This window comes from Canis lupus, unplaced genomic scaffold (assembly GCF_011100685.1).
Source record: "Canis lupus familiaris isolate Mischka breed German Shepherd unplaced genomic scaffold, alternate assembly UU_Cfam_GSD_1.0 chrUn_S1776H1973, whole genome shotgun sequence".
NCBI lineage: Eukaryota > Metazoa > Chordata > Mammalia > Carnivora > Canidae > Canis > Canis lupus.
Genome location: NW_023330630.1, coordinates 88,623 through 110,526, shown reverse-complemented (window position 1 = coordinate 110,526; position 21,904 = coordinate 88,623). Strand labels below are relative to the sequence as shown.

The 21,904-nt window shown below is 39.8% G+C and overlaps 2 protein-coding genes across 2 annotated transcripts in view; one reads left to right on the top strand and one right to left on the bottom strand.

Annotated features, from left to right (window-relative positions):
* Positions 1–21,904, top strand: part of LOC119868939 (cytochrome P450 3A12-like) — a 95,994-nt gene that overhangs the window by 39,960 nt on the left and 34,130 nt on the right.
* Positions 1–21,904, bottom strand: part of CYP3A12 (cytochrome P-450 3A12) — a 35,686-nt gene that overhangs the window by 1,018 nt on the left and 12,764 nt on the right. Inside the window, 8 exon segments of the mRNA NM_001003340.1 lie at positions 578–740; positions 3,415–3,641; positions 5,664–5,824; positions 9,826–9,892; positions 11,562–11,689; positions 15,130–15,278; positions 16,457–16,545; positions 16,851–16,964. Of these exon segments, the coding sequence (NP_001003340.1) occupies positions 578–740; positions 3,415–3,641; positions 5,664–5,824; positions 9,826–9,892; positions 11,562–11,689; positions 15,130–15,278; positions 16,457–16,545; positions 16,851–16,964 (1,098 nt within the window).

Here is a 21,904-nt window from a genome sequence, read left to right as displayed (position 1 = left end):
CATGTTTCACACCAGTGACACTCAACCTTGCTTGCACTTGAGAATCAGTGGGGACACATTTAAAGCCATTCTCTGGGTGAATTATGTTAGAATATAGGATTTTTAATGAACCCACTGACTTCAGAGTAAAACCAAGGTTGAGAACCATGGTCACAATAGTGTCTATAAATTGTAGTGGAGAAGAGCATCATTCAAAAGTCACATCATGGTTATCACCACATTGCACATCATGATTGTGCACAACGTGTTCCTTTCCTTTCAGTGGACTTGAAAGAGATTTAAAACACTGCTCAAGATCAAAGGACTGTGCATAATAATTTCATGTGAACTATACTGACAGATGACCCTTATGGTTGGGCGGTTATGAATCACAGATGTGGCACTCAAGAGCTAAAGGACCCTTCAAGGCCACAGATGACTCTAATAGATTACTGGGCTGATAGAACAAATTACTAAGGATAAATGAGCACATTCGCTCACAAACACACACACACACACACACACACATCTATTTCATATCTCTTAGTTAAAAAAAAACCAATAAAACACTATTTATGCAGAACGTTATCTCTCTGACCTGTGTTTCTTTACAAGGTTTGAAGGAGAAGTTCTGCAGGACCCTAACAAGGGCAAGTTTCATGTTCATGATCGCAAACCTCATTCCAATGCAGTTTCGGGGTCCAGTTCCAAAAGGCAGGTATGTATAAGGATTTATGCTGTCCTTGTTCTTCCTACTGAACCTGGCTCCACAATGGAAGTGGAAAACAAGTTTAGTTAATCATAAAGACCACAAGAAGTACATGTTTGGGGTTCTCAACCAGGAGTATATAGGAAACTTTGATGGGTTGTTTACTGTAATCCTGCTATGCTTATTCTGCTATGACAATTGTAAGCTACAGGTCGTTGGATTCCCCTTGCCCTATGGGAGCATTCAGTCTTGCTGAGGACATGACATAAAGCTGTTGAAAAGATTTACCTTAGACACTAGAATTATATTGAGGGTGGTGTGATGTTCACACTTTGAAAGGCAAGCAGGAAATGAGCCTGACTGGAGGAAAGGTAGGTTGATGCCTCCATTCCCACTTATGTTGGTCACATGCTCATAGAAAAAGGAAGTAGAGAAATGCCTCCTATGTTTTACCATTGTTATTTTTCCCTTCACATCCCTACACTCCCTGCTAGGACCATTCCCAACCACTTACACGGAAAAGATTTTCACATGATTTACATGGGCACGTGACGCTACTCCACTATAATGATACTTAGATCTATGTATAATCATTATAATCATTGAGTTTTTGTCTATCTGTTCTAAGACACTATAAATTCCTTTGGGGTTAGACCTATGCTTCATTCAAAATTCATTCCTTGGGATCCCTGGGTGGCTCAGCGGTTTAGCGCCTGCCTTTGGCCCAGGGCGTGATCCTGGAGTCCAGGGATTAAGCCCCACATCGGGCTTCTCTCTGACTGTGCTTTTCTCTCTGCCTGTGTCTCTGCCTTTCTCTCTCTCTGTACACACTTTCATGAATAAATAAATAAAATCTTTTTTAAAAATTCATTCCTTAATACTTATAGTCAGGAAACATGTGGATTTGGGAAAATGATAATGGCATTTAGGTGAGGTATTATTTAAACTCCTTTTATCATGAAGAACATACTGAAATGTTTACATGATATGCCTTAAAATAATATGGAAAACAGTAAAAGAATTATAATGGTGTGTGGATGGAGTAGCTGATATGGGTTAGTAGTTACTAGGCAGGTGGTGGGCATATATAAATTCATTAAAAGTATTTCATAGACTTGTGTCTATATAATGTTTGTGCATGTGTCAAAAATTCTCTGCAATAGGGGAGACTGGGTGGCTCAGATGGTTAAGCATCTGCCTTTGGCTCAGGGAATGATCTTCACGTCCTGTAATCAAGCCCCATATTGGGGCTTCTCCTTCTCCCTCTGCTCCTCCCCCTGCTTATGCTTGCTTTCTCTCAAACAAATAAAATCTTTTTAAAAAATTATCCATAAGGGGTACCTGGGTGGCTCAGTTGGTTAAGTGTCTGCCTTTGGCTCAGGTCATGATATTAGGGTACTCCAGTGGAGCCCCACATCAAGTTCCCTGCCCAACAGGGATCCTGCTTCTCCTTCTGTCCCTCCCCCCTGCTTGTGCTCTCTCTCTCTCACTCTCTCACTCACTCTCTGCCTATCTGAAATAATAAATAAAATCTTTTTTAATTATTCATAATTGATATTTTTAATACATGGATTTCACTACCTGGCACAGTTCCTAACACACGTAGGTAAGCACTTCCTCTCATGGCTGAATGAATCATAAACAAGTACAGGAGTGATCACTGGTTTCTGTTTGAGAAGCTATAGGAGACTGAACAGCTGAACTTGTGGGAGCCAACAGGTCTCCTGGTCCAGAAAACAGATGACTTGGTCAACTCTAAGTTCTTTCAGCAAGTACTATGTGTAGACGCATTGCTAGCACTAGGGACACCATGCGACCAGAAAAGAGCTCTGTTAACAGGGACTTTGAGTCGGGGGCTAAACATCTAGGTCTCTAAGAACTCATCCAAATTTTGCCCACCAATACAATAAACAGGAAAGCATGGACTTTTGCAGAATTCAGGCTTACCCAAAGCCAGACTCTGCTCTGAATTCCCAGAAGAGAAAACTCAAGACCCCTCCAAGGAGGATGTCTAAATGGCTAGAGAACAGATGACCTCACTTTGGATAAATCCCAGATATTAGAGAGATGAGAGATGCTTAGAACTGCAACCACAGACAGCACAGGACCTATCAGGTCTCCAGCACACTCTGTCCTCAGGCTGCTGCTCCTCCTGCCAGGGATGTGAACTCTCAGCACCACAGCCACTGTCCTCACACTATACCTAGCAGACATGGTGGCGCAGGGTTACAAACACAGAATGCGAAAATCTAAGGAGTAAATCCAGAGAGCTAAAGAGGACAGAAACACTAAAGTAACAAAAAGTCCCATTTTCTTAATTAAGATAATGGTTAAGTATATTATGTATATACATATAATCACAAACACAATTATGGTACGTTGTTTATACTTTACTGTTACATTAACTCAGTACCTCAAAAATATATAATGCCATCTTAACTTTTAAGCTTCTATATATGCATAGAAAAACATCCACAAGGACATACATCACATGATTAATAATCCTGATATATTGTGACTGGTGATGATGTTAATTTTCTCTATTCTCAACTAGAGTTTGTAAAATTTGGACAATAATGTTCATTTTGTAACAAGAAAAATACTTCTAAGAATAAAAAAATGTACAAATAAATCATTGTACCACCACACGATTGTCATCTATACTAAGAAAATACAGAATATCCTCCAATATGAGGGTGGGTTCCCCTTTGCAGGGTTCCCTGTACCTTTCAGGTCGGAATTCCTCAGGCTCTGGCCAGAGACTCTGGTCTCGATGAAGAGTAAAGGTTGGCACCATCACCACTGTCCCTTTGGGAATGAACACACCACTGATTTCCACATCTTTCTTACAGACCCTCTCAAGTCTACCAGCGATTGGGTATAATCGGAGAGTTTCATTCAACACCATGTCCAGATATTCCATCTGCACAAGGGCATCGTAAGTGGGCAATGCCTGGAAGGAAAGAAACAGATTTTGATAAATTGAGATTTGGGGGCAGCCCGGGTGGTTCAGCTGTTTAGCGCCACCTTCAGCGTAGGGTGTGATCCTTGAGACCCGGGATCAAGTCCTGCGTCAGGCTCCCTGCATGGAGCCTGCTTCTCCCTCTGCCTGTGTCTCTACCTTCTCTCTCTCTCTCTCTCTCAAATAAATAAATAAATAAATAAATAAATAAATAAATAAAATCTTTTTAAAAATTGAGATTTGGGATCAAAGTTCAATGCACTGTATATACTACTACTGAAGTATTAGGAACACCTAAGAATCATGTATTTTGGTAAAGGGTATTTGTGGACATTTGAATGTCTAGCATGTCCTTTGATCTACTCAATGGCTCACTGACATGTGAGTCATAGACGTAAGCAGCAATAGTAATGACTGGGGGAGACCACTATGACGATCTCCTACACAGGGCCTGAAATCCTTCCCACTACCAGGTAATGGTTTTTCTTCCTTGTGTGAACAAAAGTGACTAATAGAGTGTGACCCTTGACCTTTTTTCTACATTTTTTGTTTAAATTTATTTTATTAACATATAGTGTATTATTAGTTTCAGAGGAAGAATTAGAATTAGAACTGACTGCTCAGTTCATATAATACCCAGCGCTCATTACATCAAGTGCCCTCCTTAATGCCCATTACCCTACTACCCTAACCCCTCTTCCACCTCCTCTCCAGCAACCCTCATTTGTTTCCTATACTTAAGAGTCTCTTATGGCTTGTCTCTCTCTGTTTTTTTTTTCATTTGTTTTTATTGAAGTTCTATTGGCCAACATATAGTATAACACCCAGTACTCATCTCATCAAGTGCCCTCCTCAGTGCCCATCACCCAGAATCCCAACTCTCACTCTGTTTTAATCATATTTTTCCTTCCCTGTGGCCTTTAATCTTAAATGAAATCTGTTGAAGTCTTTTGTTCCTTTCAAAACAGGGGCGACACATCTGTATCATGAAAGGAGAATGTGCCACAGAAAACTCCCCTCTTCCTCATAAACTGTCCTAGTTGAAATATCCTGCCTTCCTAGTTTTTCAATTCTATTTACAATATTTGGAGAAAAACACTAAATAATTTGGGGAGACACTACTTTCTTTCAACGCAAATGGGGCAAGAGAAGGCTACAATTGGATGCTACCAATTGTGGGCACACAATTTCAGTTCTAGGAAAAGTAATACAGGGGATCAGAACCCTGTTCTAAGCCCCACCCTCTGTTGCTGGAAGGGTCTCCTAGTTGTCACTTTGGAGTCTCACTGTTTGCCAAACAGGCCACTCCAGACCCAGGGGTCAGGTCTCTTCATAAGAAGGGAACTTCAGGATGGGCAGAGATCTGAAAACAGTGTGGGCAATATATGTCTATCACTTGCTGCTTTGTGTAAGTCCCAACATTGTACAGATTAGAGGTCAATCAGGATCCAAGCACTTGGCTCCTAGCTTGAATTCTACACTACTAGTTATGTGATAGTTTAAGAATGTCATATTGTCTCTCTATAGCTCAGTTTCCTGACTTGTTAAATGGAAATAATAGAGTTGACACTTCATAGGGTGTGTAGTAGAAAGTAGTAGAATCATACACTGCTCACCCAGGATCATGGAGACCCCCATATTTCCTAGCTCACATGAACTTACGGGAAACCATTTTGCAAATGAGGGGTGAACTGATGAGATGTATGTAAGTCTGGAGCCAAACATTTGAAAATCAAGTGAGTAACACATAGTTCCTTATTACCAAGCAAACAATAAGTCCCCAGGTTCTAGATAATGCAGGTATAAGAAAATGGAGCCTCTTTACCTGGTATCACCAATAACTGTATGGAGCAGAGACTCACTCCCAACTTCTGCTAAGGCCCATATCTGACATGCGAATGTGGAAATAGGAGTAAACCTTTTTATGAAAACCTACTAGGTTTGAGGGCTAATCCGTTACTGAGACATAACCAAACCTACACTGACTCCCTTCTTCAGGTATAACCCCCTCACCTTATTGGGGAAAGTCGCATCAATCTCCTCCTGCAGTTTCTGCTGGACATCAGGGTGAGTGGCCAATTCATACATAAGGAAGGAAAGAGAAGTGCTAGTGGTCTCATAGCCAGCAAAAATAAAGATAATAGATTGGGCCACCAGCTCCAAATCAGATAGAGCTAAAAGGAGAAGAAACACATTTTAGCTATAGCAGGTGAATGTAAAAAAAAACACACACACACACTTTAGATAATGAGAAGTCCATTTGAAACTCCCAATTCCCTTGGGGAAAATGTAAAAGCAATTCAGAATCAAACTCAGAGTGGTTTGCACTCTGATGTCTATCTTACAGAGCCAGAAAAGCCAGAAGTTATCTTGATCTGGTTCTTCCTATGGTCTATACTATTCTTGGCCATCTGCTCCTGCTAGTGCCACCCTCCGCACCAACACAGATAGGTAATTTCAGGAGATGGCATTTCTGTCTAACGTACATGGTGTTATCAGCATGACCTTTGGAGGATCCTAAAAGTACTTCAGTCGTAAGTAACATGGGATACCATTCTCCCCCAGGAAAATTTATATTCTTCTAGCTAAAAGAGAACTTAAATTTATTTAGAGAGTTTGTGATACTAAGACTCAATTGTCAGGACAAAATGAATGATCTTTCATCCAAACATATTTGTGGAAAGTGAAGAGAACAATATTGGGCTACTGATAAATTCTTGTTGCTCAAAGAGTGATCCATGGACCATCAGCATCTGCAGCATCTGGGAGTTTATTAGAAATGCAGAATCTCAAACCTCACCCTAGAACTATCGAATCAAAGTCTGAGCTTTCATGAGATGTGGTGATTTGTGTGAACAACCTAGCTTGAGAAGCATGGATTATACCTTTCAGAGGTCTCAGCTAGTAGAAGACCTGGCACACAACTTCGCAAGTGCATGATCTCCAATATGTACAGAAACTACAACACAGATGTGGTATATATATACCACATCTTCTTTATTCATTTATCTGTTCATGCAGGTGGGGGGATGTAGTGACTGGGTGATGGGCACTGAGGAGGGCACTTGAAGGGATGAGCACTGGGTGTTATACTATATGTATATAGTACATATACAAACTGAAATATACAAAAAAAAAAAAAAAGACCGGTAATGGAGCTGGCTTAATTAATGCCACCAAAGAAGCAGAAGAAAAAAATGTGTCAAGGCAAGGTACTGACCAGCATGAAATATAGACGAATTGAATCCAGTGAATGGAATTAGCAATCATGGCCTGAATTTCACCTTCCTTAGTGAATGGCCCCACTCTGAATATAAATTGGAATATCTTTTGATTTGCTCCTGGCAGAAACTCAGCATGGTCATGTCCTAATCTATTTGACAAAACCTGTGTTAGGACCTTTAGATACTGAGAGCACCTACCCACTACAAACCCATAATTCACAGCTAAAAACAATGCAAAAAGTGCTAGAAAAGTCTACAAAGTTCCGATTTCCTAGTCACACTTTTCGTGAAGCTGCTATGGGTAAATTCAACTATCAAATTCTTGCCTTTCACCCAGTCACTCCATCCCCCCGCCCTCCTCCCCTTCCACTACCCCTTGTTTGTTTCCCAGAGTTAGGAGTCTCTCATGTTCTGTCACCCTCTCTGATTTTTCCCACTCATTTTCTCTCCTTTCCCCTTTATTCCCTTTCACTATTTTTTATATTCCCCATGTAGTGAAACCATATAATGTTTGTCTTTCAAGTGACTTACTTCACTCAGCATAATACCCTCCAGTTCCACCCACATTGAAGCAAAAGGTGGATATTCGTCCTTTCTAATGACTGAGAAATATTCCATTGTGTGTGTGTGTATGTGTGTGTGTATATATATATATATATATATATATATATATATATACACATTTTCCATTCATCTTTAAATGGACACCGAGGCTCCTTCCACAGTTTGGCTATTGTGGACATTTTTGCTATAAACATTGGCACTTGATGGGATGAGCACTGGGTGTTATACTATATGTTGGCAAATAGAACCCCAATAAAAAATATATATAAAAAAATTCTTGCTCTCCATTACCACAAACCCCATGATAATAAAAGTTCAGGGCTGTACTCTCCAATAAGGTAGGCAGATGCGGCTATTTATATTTAAATTTTAATTAGTTATATTAAATACAATATAAGATTCAGAGCTCAGTGACACTAGCCACATGGTAAGTGCTCAAAAATCACATGTGTGCAGTGTTTCTGTACAGGACCAAGCAAATATAAAATATTTCCTCCATCAGAGAAAAAAGTAGAACTAGATAGATAGATAGACAGATAGATAGAATAGAAGTAGAGATAGATTGGTAGGTAGAGATGGATAGATAGATAGATAGATAGATAGATAGATAGATAGATAGATAAATGGTATGATAGAATAAGCCCATCCTTTTCCTCTAGAATCAACTGTTATATATTCAACAATTTTGTGAGCTTGTTGTCAAATCACAGATGGCTTGAAATTAACCATGATGGAAATATTTCTGTCATAGAAACAACTATAAATTAAGCCTGTTTTTTTTTCTTTTAAATACTGAGAGCATACTTACATCATGGGTTATGGATAAAGAAATATTTGTGTTGATCAGTGCTGTGTAGATATATTTGATGTTGTTAACTTGGCTCACTGAGAGGAAATAGAAGCAAATAACCCCTAGTAGCAACGAGTACTCCTAGATCCCAGATTTGGTTTCTAAATACCATTTTAACTAAAAGGAATCAGAGTTTCTTGGAGAAATGGCTGGTTCAGGGCTCATCAGGAGAAACAGAAGAGAAATCTGAGATGTCTGACATCAGGATGCAAGGTAATGCCCAGAAAATAATATGAGAAAAGGATACAGAATACTCTATTTTTTTAATGGTGGATATACATCATTATATATATATGTCGAAACCCATAGCATATACATCAACAAGGATGAACTATAATATAAACTATGGATTTTGGGTGGTAATAATGTGTTGTTGTAGTTTTATTGATTATTTAAAAATTACCACATCATGAGGGATTTTGATTCGGGATGCTGTATGTAGGTGGGGCAGGGGAAATATGAGATAAATCTCTATGTCTTTCACTCGATTTTGCAGTGAACCTAAACTGCTATAAAAAATCAAGTCTGGGGCACCTGGGTGGCTCAGCACTTAAGCATCTGCCTTCAGCTTAGCACGTGATCCTGGCGTCCCAGGATGGAGTCCCACATCAGGCTCCCTGCATGGAGCCTGCTTCTCCCTCTGCCTGTGCATCTGCATCTCTCTCTCTCTCTCTCTCTCTCTCTCTCTCCCTCTCTCTCTCCGTGTGTCTCATGAATAAATAAATAAAATCTTTTTAAAAACCAAAGTCTATTGAAAACATAAAAAAGAAGAAAGGAAAAACAAAAACACAGGTGCCCACTTAAAGGGCTTCCAGACAAAAAATCTGAAAGAATCAAGGATCTAAGAAAAAAATGATATAAGACACTTAGTAATATAAGAGATCATACCGACATATATAAAGAAAGAAATACAATAATGATGATGTATAGAAAGCTCACCCTAACAATGGACTATTATTCAAAATATAGAAGAAATGGTACAAGTAAAGAGTCATCATTTTGTAACCATCATAGTAATAATAGTTTTAGTCAAAGACCATCCATGGATGATAAAAGTAATAGATGATGATTTAAAGAGAAATACAATGTGTACACATACCTGCACCAGTTACTTCTTAATTACAAAAAGGGAAAAAAACACTTGAAGTAGATTAAGCTAGTGAATAAAATATAACCACAAGTGTTTCAAGTTACGGTCATCAACACTGGGGCCATGTACCTCCTTATGTGATGAAGACTTGATGTGAATTTCCAGGCAGATTCGGTGGGTCTGGATTAGGCTGCAGGACTGACATTGGAAACAAGTTCCCCTGTGGCAGACCACAGATTGTTTTGTCTATGGTTCCCCTTCAAGCTTTGAACAGGTAGTATGGCTTGGTTTTTCTGGAAAATGCTCTGTCTACCTTTTGTATCTGAACATATTTCTTTCTTCAATTTGCCAAAATTCCATCTGCTAAAAATCTTCCTCCACACCTTGGAACCACCCCCTCTTTCTGAGCCACCTCATCAATGGCCCTCTGAAGCTCTTCTCGCTTACCTTTATGAGTGTCCATTTCTTTGGAATTCTGGGAGTTAATCATCAGCTGAAGAAAGTCCACTCGGTGCTAGAAACAAAAAGAGAAATTTCCATGGCAAAAAAATCACTTGTGAAGTCAGAAGTAAATCAGACGTGAAGTATCCTGAGACTATAGCCCATTTACATCCCGAATTTAGAGTAGTGTTGCCAGAGTCCTCGGTGAACAAAAGTGCTCAGCTATAAATCTTGGAGAGCAGGATGTTTCCCTGACAGGAATCCAGCCATTATGTCTCATTGCTTTTTGGATCTTGCTCTGTCTCTGTCTGATCCTCAGCTTCTCTGACTTTTGAACATACCTTCCTGGCCCAAGAGTTGCCTGATCCCTCTCCTGTCACATCTACTAGCTAAGGAGAAAGTCCCTGACTTCAGTCCTTTCTTCTAGCCTTAATTCTTAATGAATAGCCACATAGACCAATCCCTGACCTCTGCAGAGTCCATGAGCAGCTTCTGTGTCAGCATCTTCCAATGTCCCACCCTCCCAGAACTCTGCACAATATTCAGTGATATCAGCCCTGTCTCCTTGTCCTACACATGTCCTACAGCTGGCCATCAGGCCTCATGAAGGCAAAGCTGGCTTAGCCAGCTTGCAGCTTCAGTGCCCAGAGAAGATTTCTACCCATTCCAGACTATGGCAGGGTCAAATTTAACATAGACTATATACTCCACCAGGTGCCTAATAGGACCTTCCCCTGGAGAAGGTGTAAGATAAGAGGCTTTGAATTGAAGGGATTCTTTGCCAATGTAAGATCTGGCAAAATTACACTACCAGGAAAATTATTTTACACAGTAATTTTTACATTTTGACAATTTATTGACAGAAAGCGGTAGTTTTTTTCTCACTGAAGTTTATGCAGTGACATACTACTTGCCATGTTTATTAATAAATTTTAAACAAATGTTGGGTATTTGTCGTTTGACAAATGCCCACCATTTGCTTCAACGTGGATGGAACTGGAGGGTATTATGCTGAGTGAAGTAAGTCAATCGGAGTAGGACAAACAGTGTATGTTCTCATTCGTTTGGGGAATATAAATAATAGTGAAAGGGAATATAAGGGAAGGGAGAAGAGATGTGTGGGAAATATCAGAAAGGGAGACAGAACATAAAGACTCCTAACTCTGGGAAACGAACTAGGGGTGGTGGGAGGGGAGGAGGGGTGAATGGGTGACGGGCACTGAGGGGGGCACTTGACGGGATGAGCACTGGGTGTTATTCTGTATGTTGGCAAATTGAACACCAATAAAAAATAAATTTATTATTAAAAAAATAATAAATTTTAAACATAGTCTGTCTGACTCATCTTCTTATTTCCTTCCCTGACCTCCACCTTCTTCATTCTCCCTAAAATGTTAGAAGTCTCCTGCTTTAAACCCTACAGTTCTCTACCTACCATAAAAACTATAGAAGTGCAGATGTTGGGTATATGCAGCTCAATAAATTATCAAAAGTGAACACCTGGGGACACCGGGGTGGCACAGTCAGTTGAGTGCCCAACTTTAATTTCCGCTCAGGTCATGATCTTGGAGTCGTAAGATCAAGCCTCATGTTGGACTCCGTACTTGGTGTGGAGTCTGCCAGAGAGTCTCTCTCTCTCACTCCCTCTACCTGTCTTCCTGTTCATCCACATACTCTCTCTAAATTAAATAAAATCTTTGTTTTTAAAGTGAATACCTACACATAACCACCAATAGATTTACCTTTTGTTTATCTTTTAGGCGACTTTCCTTCATTCTCTCTACAGATTTTCTGAAAAAATCAGTAACTTTCTTTGGAAATAGCCAGATATTTAATATTTCAAAAACCGGAGTAAGGAATGGAAACAGTACTGTAAGGAAAAAGAACAATGGAAAGCATAATGAAAATGCAAAATTTACCTGGAGCAATTATAATTTGGTCTACCAATCAGAAGATTAAAAGACACCAGGATAGGCACTTGGGTGACTCAGTAGTTGGGCGTCTGCCTTTGACTCGCAGGATCCTGGTTCAAGTACCATACCAGGCTCCCTGTGCAGAGCCAGATTCTCCCTCTGCCTATGTCTCTGCCTCTCCCTGTATCTCTCATGAATACGTAAAAAAAATCTTTTTTAAAAATAATTTTAAAAATAAAAGAGACCAGGAGTCTGTCCTTCTAGGACTTTTACTTAAACTTTCAAGCCAATGGCTGAGCCAGAGCAAGTCACACATAGAGGCCACCACTAGAGAGGTCAGATCTGTGCCTTCTGGAACATCTTTGGAGTGACCAAGGAACCCAGGAACAATTTCCTGATCCCTTAGGCTTTTATTTTTGGACTAGAGTCTCTTTGGAAACACCAGACCATAATATGCTATTATAACTAATCATGCTGTTTAAGAAATTGTTGCAAGGATGTAAATAATACAGAGTATGCCCTTCAACCACAAAGGAATAAAATGAGAAATCGAGAACACAAACAACATTTGGAAACCCATGAATCTGTAGAAATTACACAATACATTCCTATATAGCCACTGGGCAAAGAAGAAATCGAAAGGCCACTTAAGAATCAATCACTTGGAGATTACAAAAATGAAGAAATCACATACCAAAGCTCACAAGATGTAGTAAAAGCAGTGACCATAAGGAAATTTATAGTTATATATGCCTACTTCTAAAAAGAACCAATATTTAAATCAACTACCTTCCTCTCTGTCAAAAACATGCTGAGAAACCAAGAACACACTAAATAAAGCAAGCAGAAGGAAGCACATAATACAGACAATAGCAGAAACCTATCAAATAGAGAATAAAAAACAAGAGAAAATTCAATGAAAGCAAAGCTGAAAGATGAATGGATAAAGAAGATGTGGTTTATGTATACAATGGAATATTACTCAGCTATTAGAAATGACAAATACCCACCATTTGCTTCAACATGGATGGAACTGGAGGGTATTATGCTGAGTGAAGTAAGCCAGTCGGAGAAGGACAAACATTATATGTTCTCATTCATTTGGGGAATATAAATAATAGTGAAAGGGAATATAAGGGAAGGGAGAAGAAATGTGTGGGAAATATCAGAAAGGGAGACAGAACGTAAAGACTGCTAACTCTGGGAAACGAACTAGGGGTGGTAGAAGGGGAGGAGGGCGGGGGGTGGGAGTGAATGGGTGACGGGCACTGGGGGTTATTCTGTATGTTGGTAAATTGAACACCAATAAAAAATAAATTTAAAAAAAAAGAAAGCAAAGCTGAATCTTTCAAAAGAACTTTAGATAGATAGACGGACCAAGCAAAAAAGGAGAAGAGATTCAAATTATTATTATTAGAAGTGAAAGAGGAGATTACTGCTGACATTACAAAAATAAAAAGGACATACAGAATACCATGAAAAACTGTAAGCTAATAAATTACATAACTGAGATGAAATGGAAGAATTGCTAGAACAACACAAAGTAGAAGATGCCATTTAAAAAAATAACACACAGGCAGGGGCACCGGAGTCACTCAGTTGGTTAAGCATCTGTCTTTGGCTCAGGTCATGATCCCGGGGTTCTGAGATTGAATCTCAGTCAGGTTCCCTGCTCAACAAGAGTCTGCTTCTCTTTTTCCCTCACTCCCTCCCTGCCCCCCCATGTTCTCTTTCTCTCTCTCTTTCAAATATATAACAATAAAATATTTTTTTTAAAAACCCACATAGGCAATCTGAAAGATGAGAAAAAAGATTGAGTTAATAGTGAAGAAAGGACCAACAAAAAGAAGCTCAGCTCCAGATGGTTTCACAGATGAATTCCAGCAAATATTTAAAGTAGAATCAATGCCAATTTTACACAAATTCTTCCAAAAAACAGAAGAGGTAGGAATACTTCCAACTCAATCTTGAGGCCAGTGTTACTCAATACTAAAACCAGACAAAGATATTGAGGAAGAAGAAAACTACCAACCAATGTACCTTATGACATGTCATCTTATGACATCACAAAATCCTCAACACAATAACTGGCCAAATGAACCCAGCAACATATCCAAAGAAGGATATGCCACAACCAAGAGAGGTTTAACCCCAGCAATGCCAGGTTATACATACAATATAACAATAAATTTTTTTAAAAACCACACGGTCATCTCAATACAGGCAAAAGAAAAACTAATTTGACAAAAATCCAACACCATTTAGCAATACAAACACTCAACAAACTGGGAACAGAAAGGAATATCCTCAACCTGATAAAGGGCATCTACAAAAAACTCATACTTAACACTGCACTTAACAGATATAGACTGGATATTTTCCCCTCAGATTAAGCAAAAACAAGGAAGTCTCTATTGCCACTTCTATTCAACATCGTATTAGAAATTTGAGCCAGGAAAAGTAGACGAAAGAAAGAAAGAAAGAAAGAAAGAAAGAAAGAAAGAAAGAGCTATTAATAAAGGAGGTAAAGAAGTAAAAGCATCTCTATTATCAGCAATATAATGTTATACATAGAAAATCCAAAGGAATGCAATAAAAGTCTATTGGAACTAATAAATATATTTAGCAGGGTTTCAGGATACAAAATCAACACATGAAATCAATTCTGTTTCATACACTGCAAAAAAAAATCCAAAAGTGAAATTAGGAATATAAGTCCTTTACAATAACATCAAGAAGAAGAGAATGATTAAGAATAGCTTTAACAAAAGAAATGCTTATACTGTGAAAACTACAAATATTGTTGAAATGAAGAAGACCCATGTAAATGGAAAAATATCCAATGATCATGAATTAGAACTTAATATGTCAAAATACATCATACAACAGCAATAACAATAGGTATAATGTTGCTTTTAACTGTCCAGTATTTACTATCTTATAACTGCAAGTTTGTAACTTTGGTCACCTTCATTCAAGTACCACCCCCAACCCCTGCTTTTGATAGCCACAAATGTGATCTCCTTTTTGTATGACTTTGGTTCTTGTGCTATTTTTCTCAGTCCACACGTAATTGAGGTCAGACAGTATTTGTCTTTCCCTGCCTGACTCTCTTCACTTATTGTAATGTCCTCAGATTCCAACCATGCAGTCCAAATACAGGATTTCCTTCCATTTTTATGACTGAATAAAATTTCATGGTATATACATTTTTTGTCCATTTCTTGGTCAGTGAACACTCACCATAAAAATTGAATTGTATGTTTTTAAAGGGGAACTTATAGGTTATATGAAGTTATATCTCAATAAGATTGTTGTAGCAAGATAGGAAGTGAGAGAGGAAGGAAGGGAAGAAAAAGGAAAGGGAGGAGAAAAAGAAAAATAATACTGTACATACATATGGAGAAGAAAAATGGGTCAAGGAAATCAAATTTTAAGAGCTTCTTGGTATTTTCCACAAACGGATCTTGTGGGTGGTTGAGGGAATCAATGTTCACTCCAAACGATGTGCTGGTAATCACATCCATGCTGTAGGCTCCAAAGACACTGTGACAGAAATAAAGATGCGAATAATTAAAATCAGTACCTCTTTACTATCCTTATCCAACATTTGCAGCAAGAAGTACATGTAGATTCTAATGTCCAGGCAAGACAAGAGCCACACTTCCACCTGCTGGATCATCTGAAGAGTCTATATCCCATCACATTCACTCATGAGATGTTCACGAGTTATCAGTGATTCAGCTCACCTTGGTGGGGGTGATGGGGTCTCTAGGGCAAGTTAGACGGACTTCTGAGATCAAGAAACTTGATCTCAGCCATGGAGATCTAGAGACCCAAAGATGGAGGGCTAGAGATCTAGTCATGGAGGGCTAGAGATCCAAAGATGGATAATTTACAGTAATGTGTTTTGAGAATGGGCAAAAGAAGGTAATAATCACAGTATCTGAGCAGGACAAATAGTGGAATAATTAACCCTTCCTCAGGGAGTCAAGAAAGTTGAAACTGATCTGGATCCTCTCTTACCACAGTCTCTATGTTCAGAGCTGATTCCTCAATAGTATGTTACAGAACACCAACACCCTGTTCTGTGCTGCCAGGAACATCACCTCCCTTCTCTATACTCCTGCTAAGTCTCCTGAATGACCCACTCTGTCTCAGCTGCAGTGATCCGAGATTGCCCTGGGGACTCACTCACTTCTGGAAAATAGAAGAACTAGGAATGTTATTACTTTAAAAATACATACTAATTCACACCAAAATTGATCTTAAGAGTTAATATTTAGTATTTTGCTAATATCTGCAACAAAATCAGGAAGGGGTTTAAGTTGTTCCAAATTCCACATGAAAACTTCCCCACCCAGTGCCCACAATCTGTACCAAGTGCTCTCCACCCCCCGCCCCCACCATTCCATACCTCCTACACTCAAAGATTTCGTACAATCATGTTTCCTTTATTCAAGCATATATTTTTGTCTTCCAGGGTATTCAAGGTAACATTATAGCAGATAAATTAATCCTGCCTCATGTGCACAAAAGAAGACCCTCTCCCTCCTGGCTGCTCTGCCTTTTTAGGTGACCTACCTCTCCTTGGCTGACCCATTGTTGTAACGCCACACGTCTACTTCAGCTGTGGTAACTAAACAGTGGGAATTGGGCTCTGTGGCAGCAGTTGGAAAGTGTCGTGACAGAGTTGGAATCCCAGAAGCTGCACTCCTACTTACTCTTTCAAGTTGATGGCCTTGCCTTTCTCTGCCTCCTTCCTCAGGTTGTTCACCAACACATCTCCATACTGGCCAATGATGGGGAACATCTACACACAAAGTACACCACCTGAAGTTAAATCCAAAACCCGAGTACTAAAAAAAAAAAAAAAAAACAAAAAAAAAAAACAAAACCCGAGTACTAGAATGACATGACTTTCACAAGCATGTAGCTATAAGGGACATTTAATAACAAATTTTATCATATTTCTTCCAGGAGATGAAGATAAAAGACTATTTTTAGGAAGCCCAAATGCAGCAGAGTACCACTTAGAGATGGACTATGATCTCATTTTACATTTGTTCCCAGGTGTATTCCTTTACTTCCTAATTAAAAGTCTTCTTCTTTTCTTACCTCCTTGAGCTTTCCAGTGGTGAAGGTTGGAGACAGCAAAGTTCGCATTCTCTTCCACTCTTCATCCTCAGACAGAGAGATCGCACTTTTCATAAATCCTACTGGACCAAGAGTCTAGAGTCAAAGCAAAACAATTTGCCTTAAATAAGTTTTAGAAGTCTCGAAGGTTGCGGAAAGTTTGTTAAATGGGAAGAAATTATTAAACAAATCTTTAGTGACCATTGACTTAGTAGAAGGGCTTTTGCCAGATGCTTGATACATATTTGTTCCCAGTGCAGTGCTTCCTGCAAGGCTGAAGGCGGCATCTAGTTACCTGTAGTATTTCCAGCCCTTATATTCCAATCTCCTTTTCGGTGTAAATGTGGTATGGGAAAATTTGGTAGGGAAACCACTCCTTCAGGGGAATTCACATGATTAACACCTACTATATTCTCCTAAGCTGTGCAGAATAGAATTAGATTGATGGAAGATAGTCAGATAGCCTTGTCAACTGTAAGTTGCTTCTACCAGTTCTGTCTTTACATGTATCTAAAGCCTGAGTATCTCAAAAAACAGATTTCTTGATATGGTGGTTTTTTTAGAAAAAAAAAGTAGTTAACACTAAAAAAGATTAGGAATCCATTTGCTATTATGAAGAAATGATGCAATTACATGGAAATCTTTCCCCCCTGTATTGTCCCCAAAGAGACAGAAGGAAAAAAATATAATTATATTTCTTAGCTTAGGACTGGCCTACAAAGCCAACCAGCTGGAAACTTTCCTCCAGCTTCCAATACTATATTTTTTTCTGGGTCCAGCACTCTATTTTATTTCTTTAGAATATCAGTTGCGGGCAGCCGGGGTGGCTCAGCGGTTTAGCACCTCCTTCAGCCCAGGGCGTGATCGTGGAGACCCAGGGTCGAGTCCCACATCGACCTGCATGTGGGATCCCTGCATGGAGCCTACTTCTCCCTCTGCTGTGCCTCTACCTCTCTCTCTCTCTCTCTCTCTCTCTCTCTCTCTCTCTCTCGAATAAATAAATAAATAAATAAATAAAATCTTTAAAAAATAATTATAATAAAAGAATATCAGTTGCAAAGCTGTTCTGCTTTTTAAGAAACATCAACTCTTACTTTTCTCTTTGAAGACAAAATGATGCATTAAATTCAGTAAGACACCTTGCAAATTCGACACATGACATTTATGGTTTGGAAAAAGTCATGTACTACTGAAATAAATGTTTCACTGAGAAATACAGAATTAATTTAAACTGAATCTGTCCAGTGGTTGAATTTTTTGGTATATTTTTTATTGGAGTTCGATTTGCCAACATATAGTATAACACCCAGTGCTTGTCCTGTCAAGTGCCCCCCTCAGTGTTTGTCACCCAGTCACCCCAACCCCCCCTGCCCAATTCTCCTTCCACTACCCCTTGTTTGTTTCCCAGAGTTAGGGGTCTCTCAAGTTCTGTCACCTTCTTTGATATTTCCAACTCATTTTCTCTCCTTTCCCCTATAATCCCTTTCACTATTTCTTATATTCCCTGAATGAATGAAACTATATAATACTTGTCCTCCGAATGACTTACTTCACTCAGCATTACCCTCCAGTTTTATCCACGTTGAGCAAATGGTGGGTATTTGTGTTTCTAATGGCTGAGTAATATTCCATCATGTATATATATAAATATATATATATTAGTTCCATCTACTCTCCCTTGAGTCACCTCAGCAGTGCCACCACCTATACCCTGAGCCTCAGAATCTCACCAAGGGAGCCTTGGCATATGTACAACATCATCCCAGGCCCATTAGCTTTCAGGTACCTGAGGCCATGCCTGACACCTGTCACTACACTGAACTGGCGCATGAGACCACAGCTAATTTTATATATTTATATATATACCACATTTTATTTATCCATTCATCTTTCGATGGACACCGAGGCTCCTTCCACAGTTTGGCTATTGTGAACATTGCTGCTATAAACATTGGGGTGCGGGTGTCTCGGTTTTTCACTGCATCTGTATTTGGGGTAAATCCCCAGAAATGCAGTTACTGAGTCGTAGGAGTCGTAGGGTAGTTCTTTTTTTAACTCTGAGGAATCTCCACACAGTTTTCCAGAGTGGCTATACCAGTTCACATTCCCACCAAGAGTGCAAGAGGGTTCAGATGTCTCCAAAATCATTTCACAATAAAAACTCATAGACTAAGAACAGAGGAACACTTCAACTTAATAAAGAGCATCAAAAAATTTTATGCCTAATGACGAAATCACCTCAAAGACGAAAGACTGACGTGATATTATCAAGATTATGAGACAGGTCACTCATCCTCTGTCACTCCACAAAGAACAACAATTAGACAGCTATCTACAAGCAAAAATAGGCCTAAGAGCTATGAGTCCATTTAAGAAGCTTCAACAACACAGTGATCAAAATCCTGAAGATATAGCAGCAATGTCCACAATAGCCAAACTGTGGAAGGAGCCTCGGTGTCCACCGAAAGATGGATGAATGGATAAAGAAGATGTGGTTTATGTATACAATGGAATATTACTCAGCCATTAGAAATGACAAATACCCACCACTTGCTTCAACGTGGATAGAACTGGAGGGTATTACGCTGAGTGAAGTAAGTAAATTGGAGAAGGACAAACATTATATGGTCTCATTCATTTGGGAAATATAAAAAAATAATGAAAGGAAATAAAGGGGAAAGGAGAGAAAATGAGTGGGAAATATCAGTGAGGGTGACAGAACATGAGAGACTCCTAACTCTGGGAAGCGAACAAGGGGTAGTGAAAAGGGAGGTGGGCAGGGGGATGGGGTGATGAGCACCGAGGGGGCACTTGACAGGATGAGCACTGGGTGTTATCCAATATGTTGACAAATAAAAAAGTATACAAAAAAATCCTGAAGATAACTGTACAAAAAAAGTAGAGAAAATAGCTTCATTTTGCCTGCATCACTCCATGACCCAGGCCAGCACTGCTCAGCATCAAGAAGATACTCCTTGACCTGAGATACTTCCCAGTCCTGGGGAACAGCAGAGAGAACATTAGACTCAGCCCTTCAGGGCATGATACAAATGACCTGCTTTAGTTTCAAACCTCCAGAGATCGGCAGAGCTGACACATCTAGACATGGCTAGGATCAAAGAAGACCAAGACTACCAGCATTAGCCATGTGGCATGAGTGACCATGATTCTCTGAGTCCTTTTCTGCAGAGGACCCTAGCAGCCTTAACTGCTTGAGAACCAACAGCCAGCCCAGCACTGTGTACCCTCTAAGATGTTGTTGCTGATATTCCCACAGGTTTTCACATTTACAGACTCCAGCTGCCCCAGACTCTTGCTTAGTTCCATCTACTCTCCCTTGAGTCACCTCAGCAGTGCCACCACCTATACCCTGAGCCTCAGAATCTCACCAAGGGAGCCTTGGCATATGTACAACATCATCCCAGGCCCATTAGCTTTCAGGTACCTGAGGCCATGCCTGACACCTGTCACTACACTGAACTGGCGCATGAGACCACAGCTAAACCCTGAATTTTATATCTACAAACTGCCAGTCCAAACTCCAGTCATGAACCCCCACTGCTGAGCATACAGTAGTGGCTAACCATAAAGCAACATGAGTGCACACAGACAGCCCAGGCACACAAAGTTACCTGGGTCCCACAGTTGGTCACAGTCCCCACTGCTCACCACAGCCCTGTTGGGGTATGTGCTTGCTTGCAGCCCCGCAGCTGAGTGTGTGCATTGCATCAACTCTTTTTTTAAGAGATTTTATTTATTTATTCATGAGACACACACACAAAGAGAGAGAGGGAGGGAGGGAGAGAGAGAGAGAGGCAGAGACACAGGCAGAGGGAGAAGCAGGCTCCATGCAGGGAGCCCGACATGGGACTTGATCCCAGGTCTCCAGGATCACATCCAGGGCTGAGGGCGGCGCTACACCATTGAGCCACCAGGGCTGCCTTATTGCACCAACTCTTGCCACTCTTCTCCTTCCCTGGTCCCATGGCCCTGGATCTGGTGGTGTTGCTGAAGGCCCTGCAGCTACTAAGAACCCTCCACTGTACTTGCTGTTAAGGATCATGCAGTTGCTGATATTATGGCCCCCCCAAATCCTGAACCAACCATGACCTCTTGGATTATTTCAAATTATCCAGTCCAAGAGGGGGGGTGGAGGGAAGGAAAGAACTTGGGGGAAAAGCCTACAGGACTTATAGGACACCATAAAGTGAAACAATATTCACATTATGGGAACCCTAATAGAAGAAAGAAGTGGGCAGAATGCTGACTTAAAGGAACAATGGCTGAAAACTTCTCAAATCTAGGGAAATATATGGAAATCTTGGGATATGAAGGTTAGAGTTCCCTATCAGATTTAATCCCAAAAATACTTCATCAAGACATTGTAATAAAACTAAAATCAAAAATTAAAGACTAAGAAAAAATCATGAAAGCAGTATGAGGAAAGGAGCTCATCACCTACAAGGTAACACCAGGAGGCTATCTGTGGATTCCTCAACAGAAATCTTGAAAGCCAGAAGAGAGTGAGTGATTTATTCAAAGTACTTTAAAAAATATCAATCAAGAATACATTACCTTTAAACAAAAAATTTTAAAAAGGAATACCTTACCCAGAAAAACAGAGCTTTCAGAACTGAGAGATATTTCCAGACAAACAAATGTAGAAAGAACTCATCATAGGGATGCCTGGATGGCTCAGGAGTTCAGTGACTGCCTTTCACCCAGGGCATGATCCTGGTGTCCCGGGATTGAGTCCCACATCGGGTCCCTGCATGGAGCCTGCTTCTCCCTGTGCCTGCGTCTCTGCCGTTCTCTCTCTCTCTCTCTCTCTCTCTCTCTCTCCCCCATGAATAAATAAATAAAATATTTTAAAAATATATAAATAAAAAAAGAATTCATCATGACTAAATCTGCCTTACGAGAAATACTAAAGGGAATTCTTCAAGCAAAAAAAAAAAAAAAAAAGGACACTTGCTAGTAACATGAAATCACATTAAAGTATAAATCTCACTAGTAAATGTAAATATATAGTCAAA